This window comes from Cyprinodon tularosa, unplaced genomic scaffold (assembly GCF_016077235.1).
Source record: "Cyprinodon tularosa strain WSP-4 unplaced genomic scaffold, ASM1607723v1 ctg89, whole genome shotgun sequence".
Taxonomy (NCBI): Eukaryota; Metazoa; Chordata; class Actinopteri; order Cyprinodontiformes; family Cyprinodontidae; genus Cyprinodon; species Cyprinodon tularosa.
Window position 1 is genome coordinate 1420481 of NW_024039662.1, and position 13228 is coordinate 1433708.

The window sequence follows — 13228 nt, forward strand, 5'->3', positions numbered from 1 at the left end:
GGTCCCTATGCAAACCTACGCCCATGCATTTCGACATCTTTTTCTGAATTTGACATTGTAGCATGGCATGGACCAGGGGTCTTAAACGTTTTCCAGGCCAAGAACCCCCAAACTCATAGCGAGATGGAGCGGAGAGCCCCTTATTATATATATTGTATGAAATTGTGTTATATGAAACTGGTTCTATAGTCACTATATTACATATGGAGTAATGTAACGAAAATAATTTCGCCCTGAGATTATCAAAGTATTTCTGAATCTGATTCTAATTCCTTGTTGATGAGACAGGTGTTGTGAATGAAACGGTGCCCAGCTTGAAAGAGCTCCTGTGTGTCGCTGAATGTGAGCATCGATGACTGAAAGACATCTTCTGCCTCTATTTATCTGTTTACTTCAGTGTGTTGAATTCATGTTAATGTGTATTTAAAGACATTTCAATTAGTGGAAAAAATTGCAGGGGGGGGGTATAAAAAAAGTCTTATCAACCAAAACTTTCGTGACTCCCATGCAGTACCTCCATGGACCCGCTTGGGTTTGCGGACCCCTGTTGAAGATCTCCAGCATAGACAATTCACGTTTAAAAATATGATGAGTAGAAGTCAGAAGTAGGAAGAGAAATAAGTAATGGAGTAAAGTATAGATACCTAAAAAGTATACTTAAGTATAGTAACAAAGTATTTGTACTTCGTTACTTGACACCTCTGACAGAGACAGAGCAGACAGCTGCTTGACATAAACTGAACAAGAGCATGTTTAGTATTTCAACAGCCTACATTGGCAACCAAATCAAAACACAGATATACATGAGCATAGGTGAATATGTAAAACAATATCTGTCTATACAAGGTTGGAGGTAATAAGCTGAAAATTAAATTGAGGATTACTCCATGCATAGCTGGTATTATATATATTTAGTGCCATATGTTTTAACAGAGGCGACTCAGAAACATTAAAGTCTCAACATGCGGGCTATAGCACCTACCTGCATTTCTTCTGATCTGTGATGATTACTTTTCCACGAACAGCCCTCATCTGCTGTGGGACTGCCTGATCTCTGGATAAGAGCAGCTTGTAGTTACAAAAATAATCAATGTCTGAACAAACAAACACAGAAAGTCATCACACAGCTTCACGTTCACAGACTCTTTCTAAATTAGGCATATGGGAAAGATGTGGGTTAAGCATTAACAAGCCTGAAAGGGGAGGGGAGGAGGAATAACAAGGAACAAGTTCAGTTCCACTGCAGTGGATTATATTGGGCAAAAAGGAAAGGGTGCTTAATGAAGGACAAATACCACTGTTGGGTTCAAAAGCTCAGTTCCCAGCATTATTCTACTCTAAAACCATCCACTGTTCCCCCTCTGGAAATGTCTCGCAAATGTATTTATAGTCTTTAAACTTTGTGGTATTCTTGTGGTATTCTATTAATTATTTAATGGGTTTGATGTTAGAGGAAAAAACAACAAGTAGCCTAATGTTGTGACTTGGTAGAAAAAAAATATTGTCACACAGTCCCAAGCTGTGTTGCAGACCACCCAAGTCCCAACATACAACATCAATTTTGAGGCATCCTTATGCAATATTCCTGCCTGCATTCAACTGCAACAAATATATTTTCTTCTTTGGGAATGGAGAGGGAGGAAAACGTAAAGACAAACATTTCCCTGTGCAAACTTATGTTTTTCTGTGTATAAAACATGTAGAAAGTTAGAACTCTAAGTGAATTGAGTCCCCTTGTTCAGCTGCCTCCCACATTCACTCAGCCTGCAGCTATAACAATGTCAGCAACATTTAGCTGGATATGCGCACTCGTCACTTTAGCTTGTTATCACCTGTCAAGTGAACAGGCCAAGTGCAATGCAATTAAGGTTCAGCCTAAATACAAGTGTAGATTCACCAAAGCTTTGAGACAATATAACCAATGATATTTTTCTTGCAAATGAGTTGCCATAGGTAGACTATTTTAAAGTGTTGTTTGCAGCACAAGCTACATTACTGTGATGACCATAAAAATGGCCTTGGTGTTCGTTGTTTGATACAGTGGTCTTGACTACAATGCTAGTCCAAAGTCTTTTGAAGCCTCCAAGCATTTTTTTCCCCCAGCATTTCCCTGTATTTACAAAAGGTTTACTCATTTTATCATCAACTGTAACCTGCTTCATCCTCTTTGTTGAATAAATAAATACCAACAGCATGATTCTGTAATCATTTTATGCATTTCAACAAACGTCTGAGGCATTAAGAAGGAAATCTCTATTCATTGTATATTCAAAAGTTTCAAATGTATGTGTCATTATTCTATTACTTGGTATTCAAACCCTTCTTTGGGATGGTTTATGCCATAAAATTAAAATACACTACATAGAAGTTTGTGGTTTTAACATAAAAAAGTTAACATGTTTAAGGGACATGAATACCTTTGGAAGACGTGATTGATTATGCCTTTTATCCCTTAATAGAACTCACCTCGCTCTTGAGCAGCCTACCTGCAGTGACGTAGTGGAGTGAGCTCGAGATAGATATCCACCACCCCCATAATGCCAATCTCTCTCTGCGTCTACAGGACCATCCCATTCTATGGAGGGATGTCTGCTCAAGGAGTGACTGAAATGGCACAAATACCTAATCAGTGCAAACAATTAAGGGAACTATGAAGGTGGAGTGAAATTAAAGTGAGCTACAGTTTGACTCAAAAATGTAGTGATCATATCAGTTAGAACATCTCATTGTACTAAACATTCCCTTAAATGAATTGAATAAACACAGACAGTTTTTCATCTTTGTGTACAGTGAACCTGACCTGGCTGGTTTAAAAAGTTCCTGTCTTCGAACAGGCTGGTGACTCTGCGGCCTTCCCACGTGGCTCGGCCCTTCCCTCTGATGGATTATTTTGACTTTTGGCAGGTCGGCCATCGCAGCGTACTCCTCCCTGTTCCGTCCTGTCGATCCAACAGAGACCTGGCCCGACTCAGTGGACTCCATGGAGCTTTGCGATGATGAGTGCATTTGAATCTGCTGTGATGGAGAGGGGCTCCTTGCATAATGAGAAGACCTCTTTTCATGTAGAGGTTGATCATCGTGGCCATAAGTACCAATCCTAGATCTCATGATGCTAGAGGATCTGGATGTTTCTAAAGTAACATGGGCATCTTTGTTGTTATTTAAAGATTTTCTGGATGGCGAAGTAGCACTAGATAAAGAGGAGCCGTGGCGGGAATGTGTGGATCCTCGCTGTGAGAGTGATGAGGAATGTGAGTCATATTTTGATTTACCACTGGTGTTTTTTGTCTCAAAAGAACCATTTGCATCTCCTTTGGTGGCACTTCTAAGGACGGAGTAGCCTGGGGGGTCATTATTACCTTTTCTGGAAGGAGAGGGAGTGCGGCTAGTGTGTAGGTACTTGCTGTTAAATGAGCTTCCAGTTCGCATATTTCCAGATGAGTGATAGTCAGAAGCATAATGGGTTCCCCTCAAAGCCAATGAACTCTCATTATCATGGCTTCTAATGGAGCTAGCAGTCTCTGTCTTCTGTTGTTGAGATTTAAAAGTAGAATCAAAGTTTTTCCCTGAAACTGAAGATTTTCGCTTTTCATGAACATGGCCATTTACTGATCCACCACTGTTATGTCTTCCTTGGGTAAAAGTTTCCTGACCTCTTTTTGAAGGAGAGGAAGAGCGGCTGCCCCAGGATCGACTGCCACTTACAGTGCTTGACTCAGTCTTTTTAAGTATGGATTGTCTTGGTCTATCAGAATCATGGCTAGATGAAGAAACAGTGACTTCACGTTCCTGATCCATCAGTCCGTTTCTAGTTGCTAGGTTACGCAGCTGGGCCTGGCGTTCTATCCCATAACCCTCTCTTACAGGGGAGCCACAGCGCCTATGATGACTGCGCTCATTTAGAGATGTAATTGATTTGGCTGATTTATGATGGAAAGAGGGGCTTGTTGACCTTAAATTTCCTTTTGGTTGCATGAATGATACTGGAGAACCACTACGTTGATGGTTACTTCGCTCGTTTAGGGATATCATGGATTCAGATTGATGTAAGGAATGGCTCGACGAGTTAAAATTACTCCTGGGTGGCTTAGAAGATACCGGAGAACCACTACGTTGATGGTTACTTCGCTCGTTTAGGGATGTGATGGATTCAGATTGACGTAGGGAATGGCTTGATGAGTTAAAAGTAGTCCTTGGTGGCCTAGAAGATACTGGGGAACCACTATGTTGATGGTGACTATGCTCATTGAGGGAAGTAGTGGATTCAGATTTACGCAGGGAATGGCGCGATGAATTCAAATTTCTGCTTGGCAATGTGGAAGATACCGGAGAACCACTACGTCGATGGGTACTTCGCTCATTTAGAGATGTGATGGATTCAGATTTACGGAGGGAATGGTTCGACGAGTTAAAATTACTCCCGGGTGGCCTAGAAGATACCGGAGAACCACTACGTTGATGGTTACTTCGCTCGTTTAGGGATGTGATGGATTCAGATTTACGGAGGGAATGGCTCGACGAGTTAAATTTACTCCTGGGTGGCCTAGAAGATACCGGAGAACCACTACGTTGATGGTGACTTCGTTCATTTAGGGATATGTTGGATTCAGATCTACCTAAGGAATGGCTTGAGGTGTTCAGATTTCTCCTAGGGGAAGAGGAAGTACGAATCTCCTGCATATGATCATACGTTCTGGATGGGGAGGAAATACGATGTGTCCAACTAGTGTTGACTTCAGTATTGGGAGACATCTTGAATGACGATGTATATTCTCTCCTTGAAGGAGATGAGCTCCTTTTCACATAATCTGTGCCCTTTAAAGAACAATCTGCTTCCGTTTTCCTTAAGGCATTCCTAAAATCAGAAACTGTACTGGACTGGGACATAGAAGGAAAGGATTTGAAGTTTTTTGGCAGAGTTCCTGACTCCAAACGTCGACCTTGAGAACCTTGTATGGAGAGGCTTGATCTGTCCATTTGTCTTTGAGACCAACCTCCACCATCAAAGTTTGTCCTGTTAAGAATGCTGCTAGGCTCACGGTGTCTTAACTGCAAGTTTTCCCGTGATGGGGATGAAGAGCGAGAATGCAGAGCTGAGCCTTGCCTTGAGGAATTATATCCACCTCTTAAACCTTTTCGGCCAGTTGAGGCCAGCGACTCCGCTATTTTAAAAGGAGTAGGACTGGGGGATCGAGGCCCTACTTGGGCTTCGACCTCAACCGCAACCTCATAAGGGTCTGGTGGGGGGATATCTGCTGTAAGGTCCTCACTGAACACGTCTGGTATTGGCCTTTCGGAGGCAACTCCAAGATTGGGATTTCGGAAGGGGATAGTATCCTTTGGCTCAATGTTTCTGTGACTAAAGATTGGATGACCTCTTTCAAAATGGCGAAAAGGAGTAGGTTGGCTTTTTTCATTAAAACGGGCACCAGCTGCCCTCCCAAGTGAGTAGTAGCCACTTTCACGCTTCTCTCTATCTTCTTTTACATCTGGAATAGAATGAAATAAGGACTGATTGGCTAGTTTCTACGAAAAGGGAATAGAAGACGTTATAGAAAAAAATATATATCAAGCTAAATTTCAGCAAAAGAGCAAGCACCAGAGTTTTCCTAGCATGCACACACAAAAGAATACTAAAAAAAAAGGAGTCTTGAGAGGTGTGTGCTATTTGTATCTGTGGGTGAGATGGCCACATGCAGGTGCTGCAAATATACGGTACAATCTCCCATTGCTCGTCATACCAAAGGTGGTTTGTTGAATTAGGGTCAAATGACTGGGGAGTAAAGCTGCACGATATTAAGAAAACATGTGGTATGTGATTACATCGGTGAATGCAACCATAAAATTAAATATCATAGAAAGGTTGCTATAGGACAGGGTATCTACCACATCCTTACCTTTAAAAAACATATTTTATGACACAATAAACAGCAACTGGAATGCACTGCAATTAAATAATAGCTAACATTTGGTGCAATCAAAGCACTTCCTTGCAAAGACTATATATCATACAGGTATTTGCAATGACTCCAAATTTGAGCTTTGTGACAGTTTTTGGCAGGAAGTACCTTTCAAAAATGGCTACATTGAGATAATATAGATTAGACATCATTTTGAACCCCTCTGCCCATTCTAATTTAAACACAGCATATCTATGCATTCAGCACCTTTGCCACACCTAGATCTCTCAAGGCATTAAGTTGCTGTCATGTGGTTAACAGCAAGGAATTAAACCAGTGTACCTAGAGAGGAGCGGGTAGAGTATATATTGTATTACTGATAATTAGTCTTTGACACCTCAGATGCTGACTGCAGATGGGGATTGTGAGAAAAGGACACCTGTGGTAGTAACTTGATCTAGAAGTAAAATAAGTCATAGGTGTACTGGTGACTGGTTATACTGCTTCACACAATGTCCGCAACTACATACCTTCAAAGATCAGGAGATCTTTTTCTCTGACATTCAAGAGTCTTCCTAGTCATGCACCTTTTCCATTGAAATCTGAAAGCCTAAGAATTATGCTAGCAGTTTTGATCTCACCTGAACCTCTAGAAAAGCTGCCTCCACCTCTGGTTTCCTCCATCCAGGCCTGCCGAGGGTTGGGCCGGTGAGGTGGAGGGTCCAGCCGGGTCATCCTGAGTTTGGTGGGTTGACGTCGAATCGGCAAGTATTCGTCGTCTGTACTTACAGAACAACTGAACTCTTCGCTCTGCTCACGACAGCTGTTTGGAAGATTGACATACGTAGACGTGGGATGGTGAAACTTCAAAATAAAGACAACCAAAGAAGAAGTGAGAAGCACCAGAAAAATTTTAATGTGACTGCCTTAACTTTAAGCTGATCTCCCTACATGACTAGAATAATTCAATCAAACATATTAAACCTTAAATTAAAATGTCTAGCTTGTCTAAATGTCCTCCAGTTATAATCCGGTTCTCCTACCTGTCTGTGCTGTTGTCGTCCTCACAGATATAGAGCTTGCAGTCAGGGCTCAAGATGCACAGAGAGGTCTCCACATTACCCGCCTGACCTCTGCTGACATCACAGTAGCTGCTTACCACTGAAACGCTGTCAGAGTCCTCCTGATAGGGCGACAGGGAATGACACGGACCAATCACAAAGTGGCAAAATAACCCATCTTTCTCCAAGCTGCAATGACATTGATCTCAATCCTCAAATCTTTAAAAAACAGTCTAAACCCAGATGTGATAAAAATTATGGGAACCACTAAAGTGTAGATGTTTGGAATGGAGTTACACCCCCAGGAATTTTACAGATTACACTCCAAGTCATCTCTGACAGACGCTCACATGTTCATACTGTTTGATTAGAGTCACACGTCTGTAACCTGATCAGACTTGTGGCTTTCCTCATTAATTTTTCAACATCCTATTCTTTTTTTTTTTTTGCTTACATCATTATCTTGAAATGCTAAAAAAAAAAAAAAAACTCTGCCAGAAAGTGCTGTCTTCAAGGACACAGCTGCCTTCAAGGAAAGAAAAAAATACCTTATTAATGTAAAAATGTTCTTGAAACAAACAAAAATAATCCCAATGGCTGAAGCTTCAATATTAAAAGTCAAGGAAAGAAACAAAGGCAGTAAAAAGCTTTAATCCTGTTAATTCTTACTCTGCATTGCACTTCTTTTTAAAAGGCTACCGTTTCCCTGGAGACCAGTAATTGATCCAGGCTCATTCATTTATAATAGGAGCCACAGCTGTTACCTTGGTCCACGTTATCACCTCTGCTGTGACCTGTTTATTTTTCTTTCTTTACTAAAAAGCAGCAAATGTCTTTATGATCTCATTGTCTGTTTTCATGTCTGCTATAAATGAAGGTAACTGCCACCTTTGTTCACTTAAAACAGACCTTAAGGTTAAACTATATATATTTTTCTAAGTCAGATCTTAAGAGGCAAGAATAAAAAATACTGTTTTCATCTAACCTCCTTTACCTTTCTGCTGCCTTGACCTTTGACCTGAAAGTTCTGTCAGCCAGACTGTTCCCTAATCCAAATTAATCCAATCAGTCAGCACCCATTGTGTTCTTGTTTTACACAGAGCACCTCTTCTCCAGGTTACCCCGCTTCCTTTCTTACCTTGCAGCTGCTGCTGGTGTCTCCTTCCTCTGCCTGAGATGAGATGGGCGTCAGCAGCGCTCTCCCACTCGACCCGACCTCCCTTCCAACTCCAGCGCTTTTCTCAGTTTTATCCCCATCCTGAGGCAGAGGTTTCTGCTGATGCTGTGGCTCGGTTCTTTCTGCCACACTTGTATGAAGGTGTTTCTGGCGCAGGCACTCGTGGCAGCGGGAGGGGTCAAAGATATTGGGTTGGAACTTGGGACATGTGGGCTCATCGCTGGAGTGGGACATGGCAACTCTGGACAGGGAGACTCCCTGATCATTGCATTCCAGGTGTCAAAAAATTATTTTCCATTAAAAAAGTAAAAAAAAAAAAACTATATTATCAGGAATCATCTTGTGCATCCCATGAGGAATTGGGAATATTTTATAAACAGCTTCGTAGAGGACTGTAGCTGCTTTGTTTCCTATTCAGCCAAAAGCATTTGTGCATCATTGACAAAGTAAGAATCATTAATTTTATAGTTCATCCACTATTAAAGGATTTTACATGCTGCGAAAATTTAAGAGCAGATATTCATTCTTTGCATACGCAAAGCACCTGAAGAAAAAGCAATACTGCTAGACATCAAATATGTTCTCAAGTTCAAAAACGAATGTTTCTAAAAAAAAAAAAAAAAAGTCTTAAAAGAGAAATAAAGACAAGAATTTTTGAATGCCAGAGGATAATAAAAAAAAATGCATTACCATATCAGAGAGGCTCCTGCTGTTTGAACTGGTGGATAAACTGGTCAAACCCCCACCACCAACATGCCTACTATTCCCCATGCTCTCTATGCTCCTGGGCTAATAGAAAACATTGCTTCGATCCTATTGGCTGTTTTGAGAAGAGGGCGACGCTAAAGCATCTATGACATTCTTAGTTGATTCATCGCATCACTGTCCCTGCAGCAAACATGAGCTATGAACCAACATGGAGCCATTGGTTCCCTCTTTGGGGCGGTTGTATTAAATATCATGGGCTGTAGAAAGCAAAATGAAACGCTGGGGTGACAGCTGGCACGTGTCGGCTCGGGTTAACGTAAATAAGTAAACACTAGCCAGTTAGGGGCGTTTAATGTACATTACAGATAAATGTTGCTCTGAACCTTGGAGCCTTTTAAACTTACACACATAGAAAAAGTATTACAGAGGAAATACAAAGCTGAGGCTCTGTTTCCTGATGAACCACAGAGGATGTTGACTACAGCATCATGTTTCCTAATTAAACAATAGAACACAGAGGGACAAAATCCCAAAGAGAACAAACTAACTTTATTCGACACATCACTTCCTGGTAAAATCATGACATATTTATTCATAAAGTTAGATTTGTTTTATAAAAAAAACTTCAAAACAGTTCAAAAATACAAGATATATCCAGAGGCAAATATTAATGAACTCCAGAGTACTGAGAAAATGTAGAGGAGAACATCTTCATCCTTCTGTTTGAAAACAGAATAACAAACTGACTTTGATACAAAATGTCCCATCATTTTAGAGGCTGCTTTTCACATGCTGCCGTTTAGTCCAGATGTTGCATCTTCTTCCCCGTCTGCCTACGTCTCTGCTTCTTGCTGGTCCTCCCACCTCTGCGGACCCCCTCTGTGACACCGGGTCTCTTGTCGGTCCGATGTCCTCGTCTACCTCGACCTTCCTGCTTCCCTTTCCTCTTCCGCTTGCTGGTGCATGTGCTGAGTGCCGTCGTAAGGGAACGGATCCTGTAGTGGGAGAAGAGCGAAAAGATCGGATACGGACTGAGAGCAGGCAGGTAGAAATAGATTAAAATCACACAGCAATTGTGTCATCAGGGAACCAAAAGAAGAAAGTAGTAGGTGTGATTGTCTACTCTACCAGGGTCTGAAGCAGAAAGCAGTGAAACCTTTTAACCACCATGGGATTTAGCATGGCTCGTACTAAAGCCCCTGTCACACCTTGGGGATTTATCCAGCGTATACCTGACGTCCCAGAATCTTCTAAAATGCTGGGATACGCTGAACTTTCTATGTATTTTTTTTATTTTAGGCGTATACATAGTTTTCATAACGAGTCCAGAACTTATGTCAAACGACAGCTTAACTTATGCATAACGTATGGCAGCATAAATGCCCATGAAATGTCACAAGCCAGTGTCCTGAGGGAGGCAGCAATGCGTCCGGAAGCACCCAGCCTGCATAAAAAGATTTATTTGATCGCGGTATTAGCCTTGCTGCAGTTTACCACCAGTCAAAAAAAAAAGAAATAAAGAGAGAGAGAGAGAAAAAAAAAAAAAGAGGGTTTGTAGTCGCTGTAGATTCAGTGTCATGTCTGCTAGGAACTTTGTTGTTCGTGCCTGTGGACGTAAACACAGGGAGGATCCATCACACTCACCTTCGCGTTCACTCTAAGGTGGAGATAAAGTCTGGAGGAGAACTGACAGTTTCCTCCTGAAAACCCCCTTTTATACCAAAACGCTGCCAATACGCCATTAAACAATAGCTGCAAGTTAGAAGCACATTCAGTGGTTGTCTGGAACACGTCAGATACATTGATATGCTTTGGAGGCAAGTTCTTGATAAGTTACTCTTTAGTTATGCACAACTTACTAATATGTTTTGGATAAACTAGACACCACACTTATGAGTAACTTACACTTAACGTATGTCAACGATCAAATAACTTACCTGTAACTTATGGCCCACGTATGAGCATACGCAGGCAATTTCGAGCATGCTCAACATTTCCTGAGCATAATCAAAATTTCTCAAAGTACTTTGAGTCAGGCATACGCTGGCTAAATTGTCATGGTGTGACAGGAGCTTAAGGTACGATTTTCACAAAAACTTTTAAAACCAATAAAAGTTTTAATTTTGCCTTTCTGACATTTTGAATTCAAAAGCAGCTGATTAAGTGTCCAATTAACACAGAAGTGCCCTCTCCTCATCTGTTGCTAATTACTGTCAGTCAGCCGACTAAAAAGAAAAACAAAATTTTTGAAACTTTTCCCGTCATTAAGCAGTGTCTGACTTTAGGAACGGAAGAAGCTCCATCCGTCAATCCTAAACACACAACTGTCTTTGATCGGCTGCATTAAGGATGATCGTATCCTAGGCTTGTTAACAGAGCAGGAAACTGAATAAATTGACCGACTTTAGTAAGGTATATTTGTGGTTATATATACTCTTATACATAGCAATCTTTTTCTCTGAGATTACAACATTTAGACTTTTTTTTTAATAATAACTGGAAAAAAAGAGGAATTGCTGAGAGGAGTTAACTTACTTTTTGTTCATGATCACATCCCTTGGTTTTTTCGGCATTGTGTGCCTTTTTGCTTCCACCTCGTCTTTATTCTCACTCTCCTCACCGGCCTTTGAAACAGAGCAATCCAAGTCAGACGCCTGACAATAACCCCATAATCTACGTCACACACAAAACCACAGGGACGTTTACATCATTTGTTGCAGGGGCGAGCAGGTGACCCCCTGTGAGGTCGAGATCACTGATGGTTGTCACGGTAACAGTGTGGTTGGGGTGATCATATTGAACAGACTCTGTGGTACTGATCACAGCATCTTCAAGTTCGTCTTCTGCATCATCTGCAAAAGAAAACATTGAAAAGAAAAAAATAAAGTGTGACCAAAAATAGTCATTAAAGTTTGTAGAGCTCCTTTGAAACTCACCAAGCGCCTCTTCCCTCTCCTTCAACATCTTTATATATTCTTTATGACGCTGAAAAACAAATAGAATATGAGTCAAAGAAAATCCAGCCCATTAATTGACTTAATTTTGGTTTTAAGTTTTGTTTTTAACACTCACTTCTTCTCTGACTCTGCTCTGCTCTTCTTTTATTTTCTTTTTTATTTCTGCCACTGCTGCCTTCCTTCTTTCTAGTTTTCGCTTATGGAAACCAGTCAGATAGTCCCTGGCAGAGGATAAAAGGAACAAAAACATTAAGCAAATTAAAAAAAGTATGTTGCAGGTTAAAGCCATTCAAAATAGCCTGATATTCTATGTCAACTACTGGGATTAAATATAAACAATAAATATGCTGGCTTTACCCAAATAGAAATGATTTACTTCACATTTATCACGCATTTCGCGCATCTAATCACATCAGCTGATATAAAAAATAAAAAAACAGGAAAATATTGTTATGATGCTAGGCTAACATGTTAGCTAGTTGGCTAGCAGCTTCACCGTAACGTCACAACTACTCACTGTCTGTCTTTGTCGTCAAACGTCACGACGCATTTATTTTCTCTTTTCTTCGAGCCAGGCTTGAATTTAGCCTTTTTTGATCCAGTATTGTTGTGTTTAGGGTTTTTCATGTTTAACACGTGAGTCTCCACAGAGTTCCGTCAATAAATGATGTCCGATGAGGAACACGCGCGTTAACTTGTGGTCCCAGTCGGACACGACACCTTAATTAATTAGTGTGTTTAATGTAAAAAAATAAATAAAATAAAAAAATAGAAAATGTTTCAGCATTTTTATTATTTGTAAATATTTGTATTTGTAGATATATCTATATGGCAAGAAGTTAAATAAAATATACCAGTTTTAAAACTTTTTAAGAACATTAATTTCAACCATCCTTAAATAAATGCATTTTGTACTTTTGTTTTAGTAGCACAGATATAAGCAGAACACATTTATTTATTCTCATTTGTTTATCCTTTATCATTTAAAATGTTACTAATTTATAAAAAAAACAATTCAGTCCATAGAAGAGCCTTTTATATTACAGACTGGTAAACAGATGGCATGCAGCACAAATAACCACTCTAACACATTAATGTATAACAGCTTAAATAGCTTTTTCTGTTTATGAGACATTATTTTAGAAAGCAAAAAATGTCATGTCAGCCCCTACAGGCCTATGTTGAATAATATATATAACTATATTATAAAAGGTCATGCCCCTCTAATAAAATTGGACATGTATGAGTTGGAAAATGGGAAGAACATTTCAGCATTGCTGAGGTCTCTGAACATTCATCCTAACATACAACAAAACGTCTGGTAAAAGGTCACCATTTAGCCAAAAAGCACACAAGTGCATTCAGTGTACACAACCCCTCCTCCCTCGAAAAAAACAGGATATATGCATGAATACCTCATAGCTG

General features: G+C 40.3%; 2 protein-coding genes across 4 annotated transcripts in view; both read right to left on the minus strand.

Moving 5' to 3' along the window:
* LOC119775712 (TRIO and F-actin-binding protein-like) overlaps positions 1-8387 on the minus strand; it is a 29368-nt gene extending 20981 nt beyond the window's left edge. The window contains exons 1-6 of one of the 2 annotated variants that reach the window (XM_038273784.1): positions 8100-8387; positions 6944-7083; positions 6542-6723; positions 2801-5489; positions 2487-2604; positions 983-1054 (exon numbers count right to left, since the gene is read on the minus strand). In XM_038273784.1, the coding sequence (XP_038129712.1) occupies positions 983-1054; positions 2487-2604; positions 2801-5489; positions 6542-6723; positions 6944-7083; positions 8100-8372 (3474 nt within the window). In that variant the 5' untranslated portion in view covers positions 8373-8387. Of the gene's footprint in view, positions 1-982; positions 1055-2466; positions 2605-2800; positions 5490-6541; positions 6724-6943; positions 7084-8099 lie in introns of those variants that run through there. The other variant, XM_038273785.1, reaches the window with a different exon arrangement.
* A 794-nt stretch (positions 8388-9181) lies between these two features.
* nol12 (nucleolar protein 12) lies at positions 9182-12485 on the minus strand. 2 transcript variants are annotated; one of them, XM_038273783.1, is made up of 6 exons: positions 12321-12485; positions 11919-12024; positions 11783-11831; positions 11553-11698; positions 11382-11470; positions 9182-9841 (listed from the first exon to the last, which is right to left on the minus strand). In XM_038273783.1, the coding sequence occupies exons 1-6, from the start codon at positions 12428-12430 to the stop codon at positions 9646-9648; spliced, it is 696 nt and encodes a 231-aa protein (XP_038129711.1). In that variant the 5' UTR covers positions 12431-12485; the 3' UTR covers positions 9182-9645. The 2 variants fall into 2 exon arrangements, with proteins under 2 accessions (XP_038129711.1, XP_038129710.1); XM_038273782.1 differs by having other exon boundaries at positions 11541-11698.
* Between the last annotated feature and the right edge of the window lie 743 nt (positions 12486-13228).

What these genes read in the sequence shown, in the direction of transcription:
- nol12 (XM_038273782.1), bottom strand. Translation starts at nt 12,430, where the DNA reads ATGAAAAACCCTAAACACAACAATACTGGATCAAAAAAGGCTAAATTC. An exon ending in TTTGACGACAAAGACAGACA is followed by an intron (nt 12,025 to 12,320) that starts GTGAGTAGTTGT and finishes ATCCTCTGCCAG; the next exon opens with GGACTATCTGACTGGTTTCC. An exon ending in AGAGCAGAGTCAGAGAAGAA is followed by an intron (nt 11,832 to 11,918) that starts GTGAGTGTTAAA and finishes TTTGTTTTTCAG; the next exon opens with CGTCATAAAGAATATATAAA.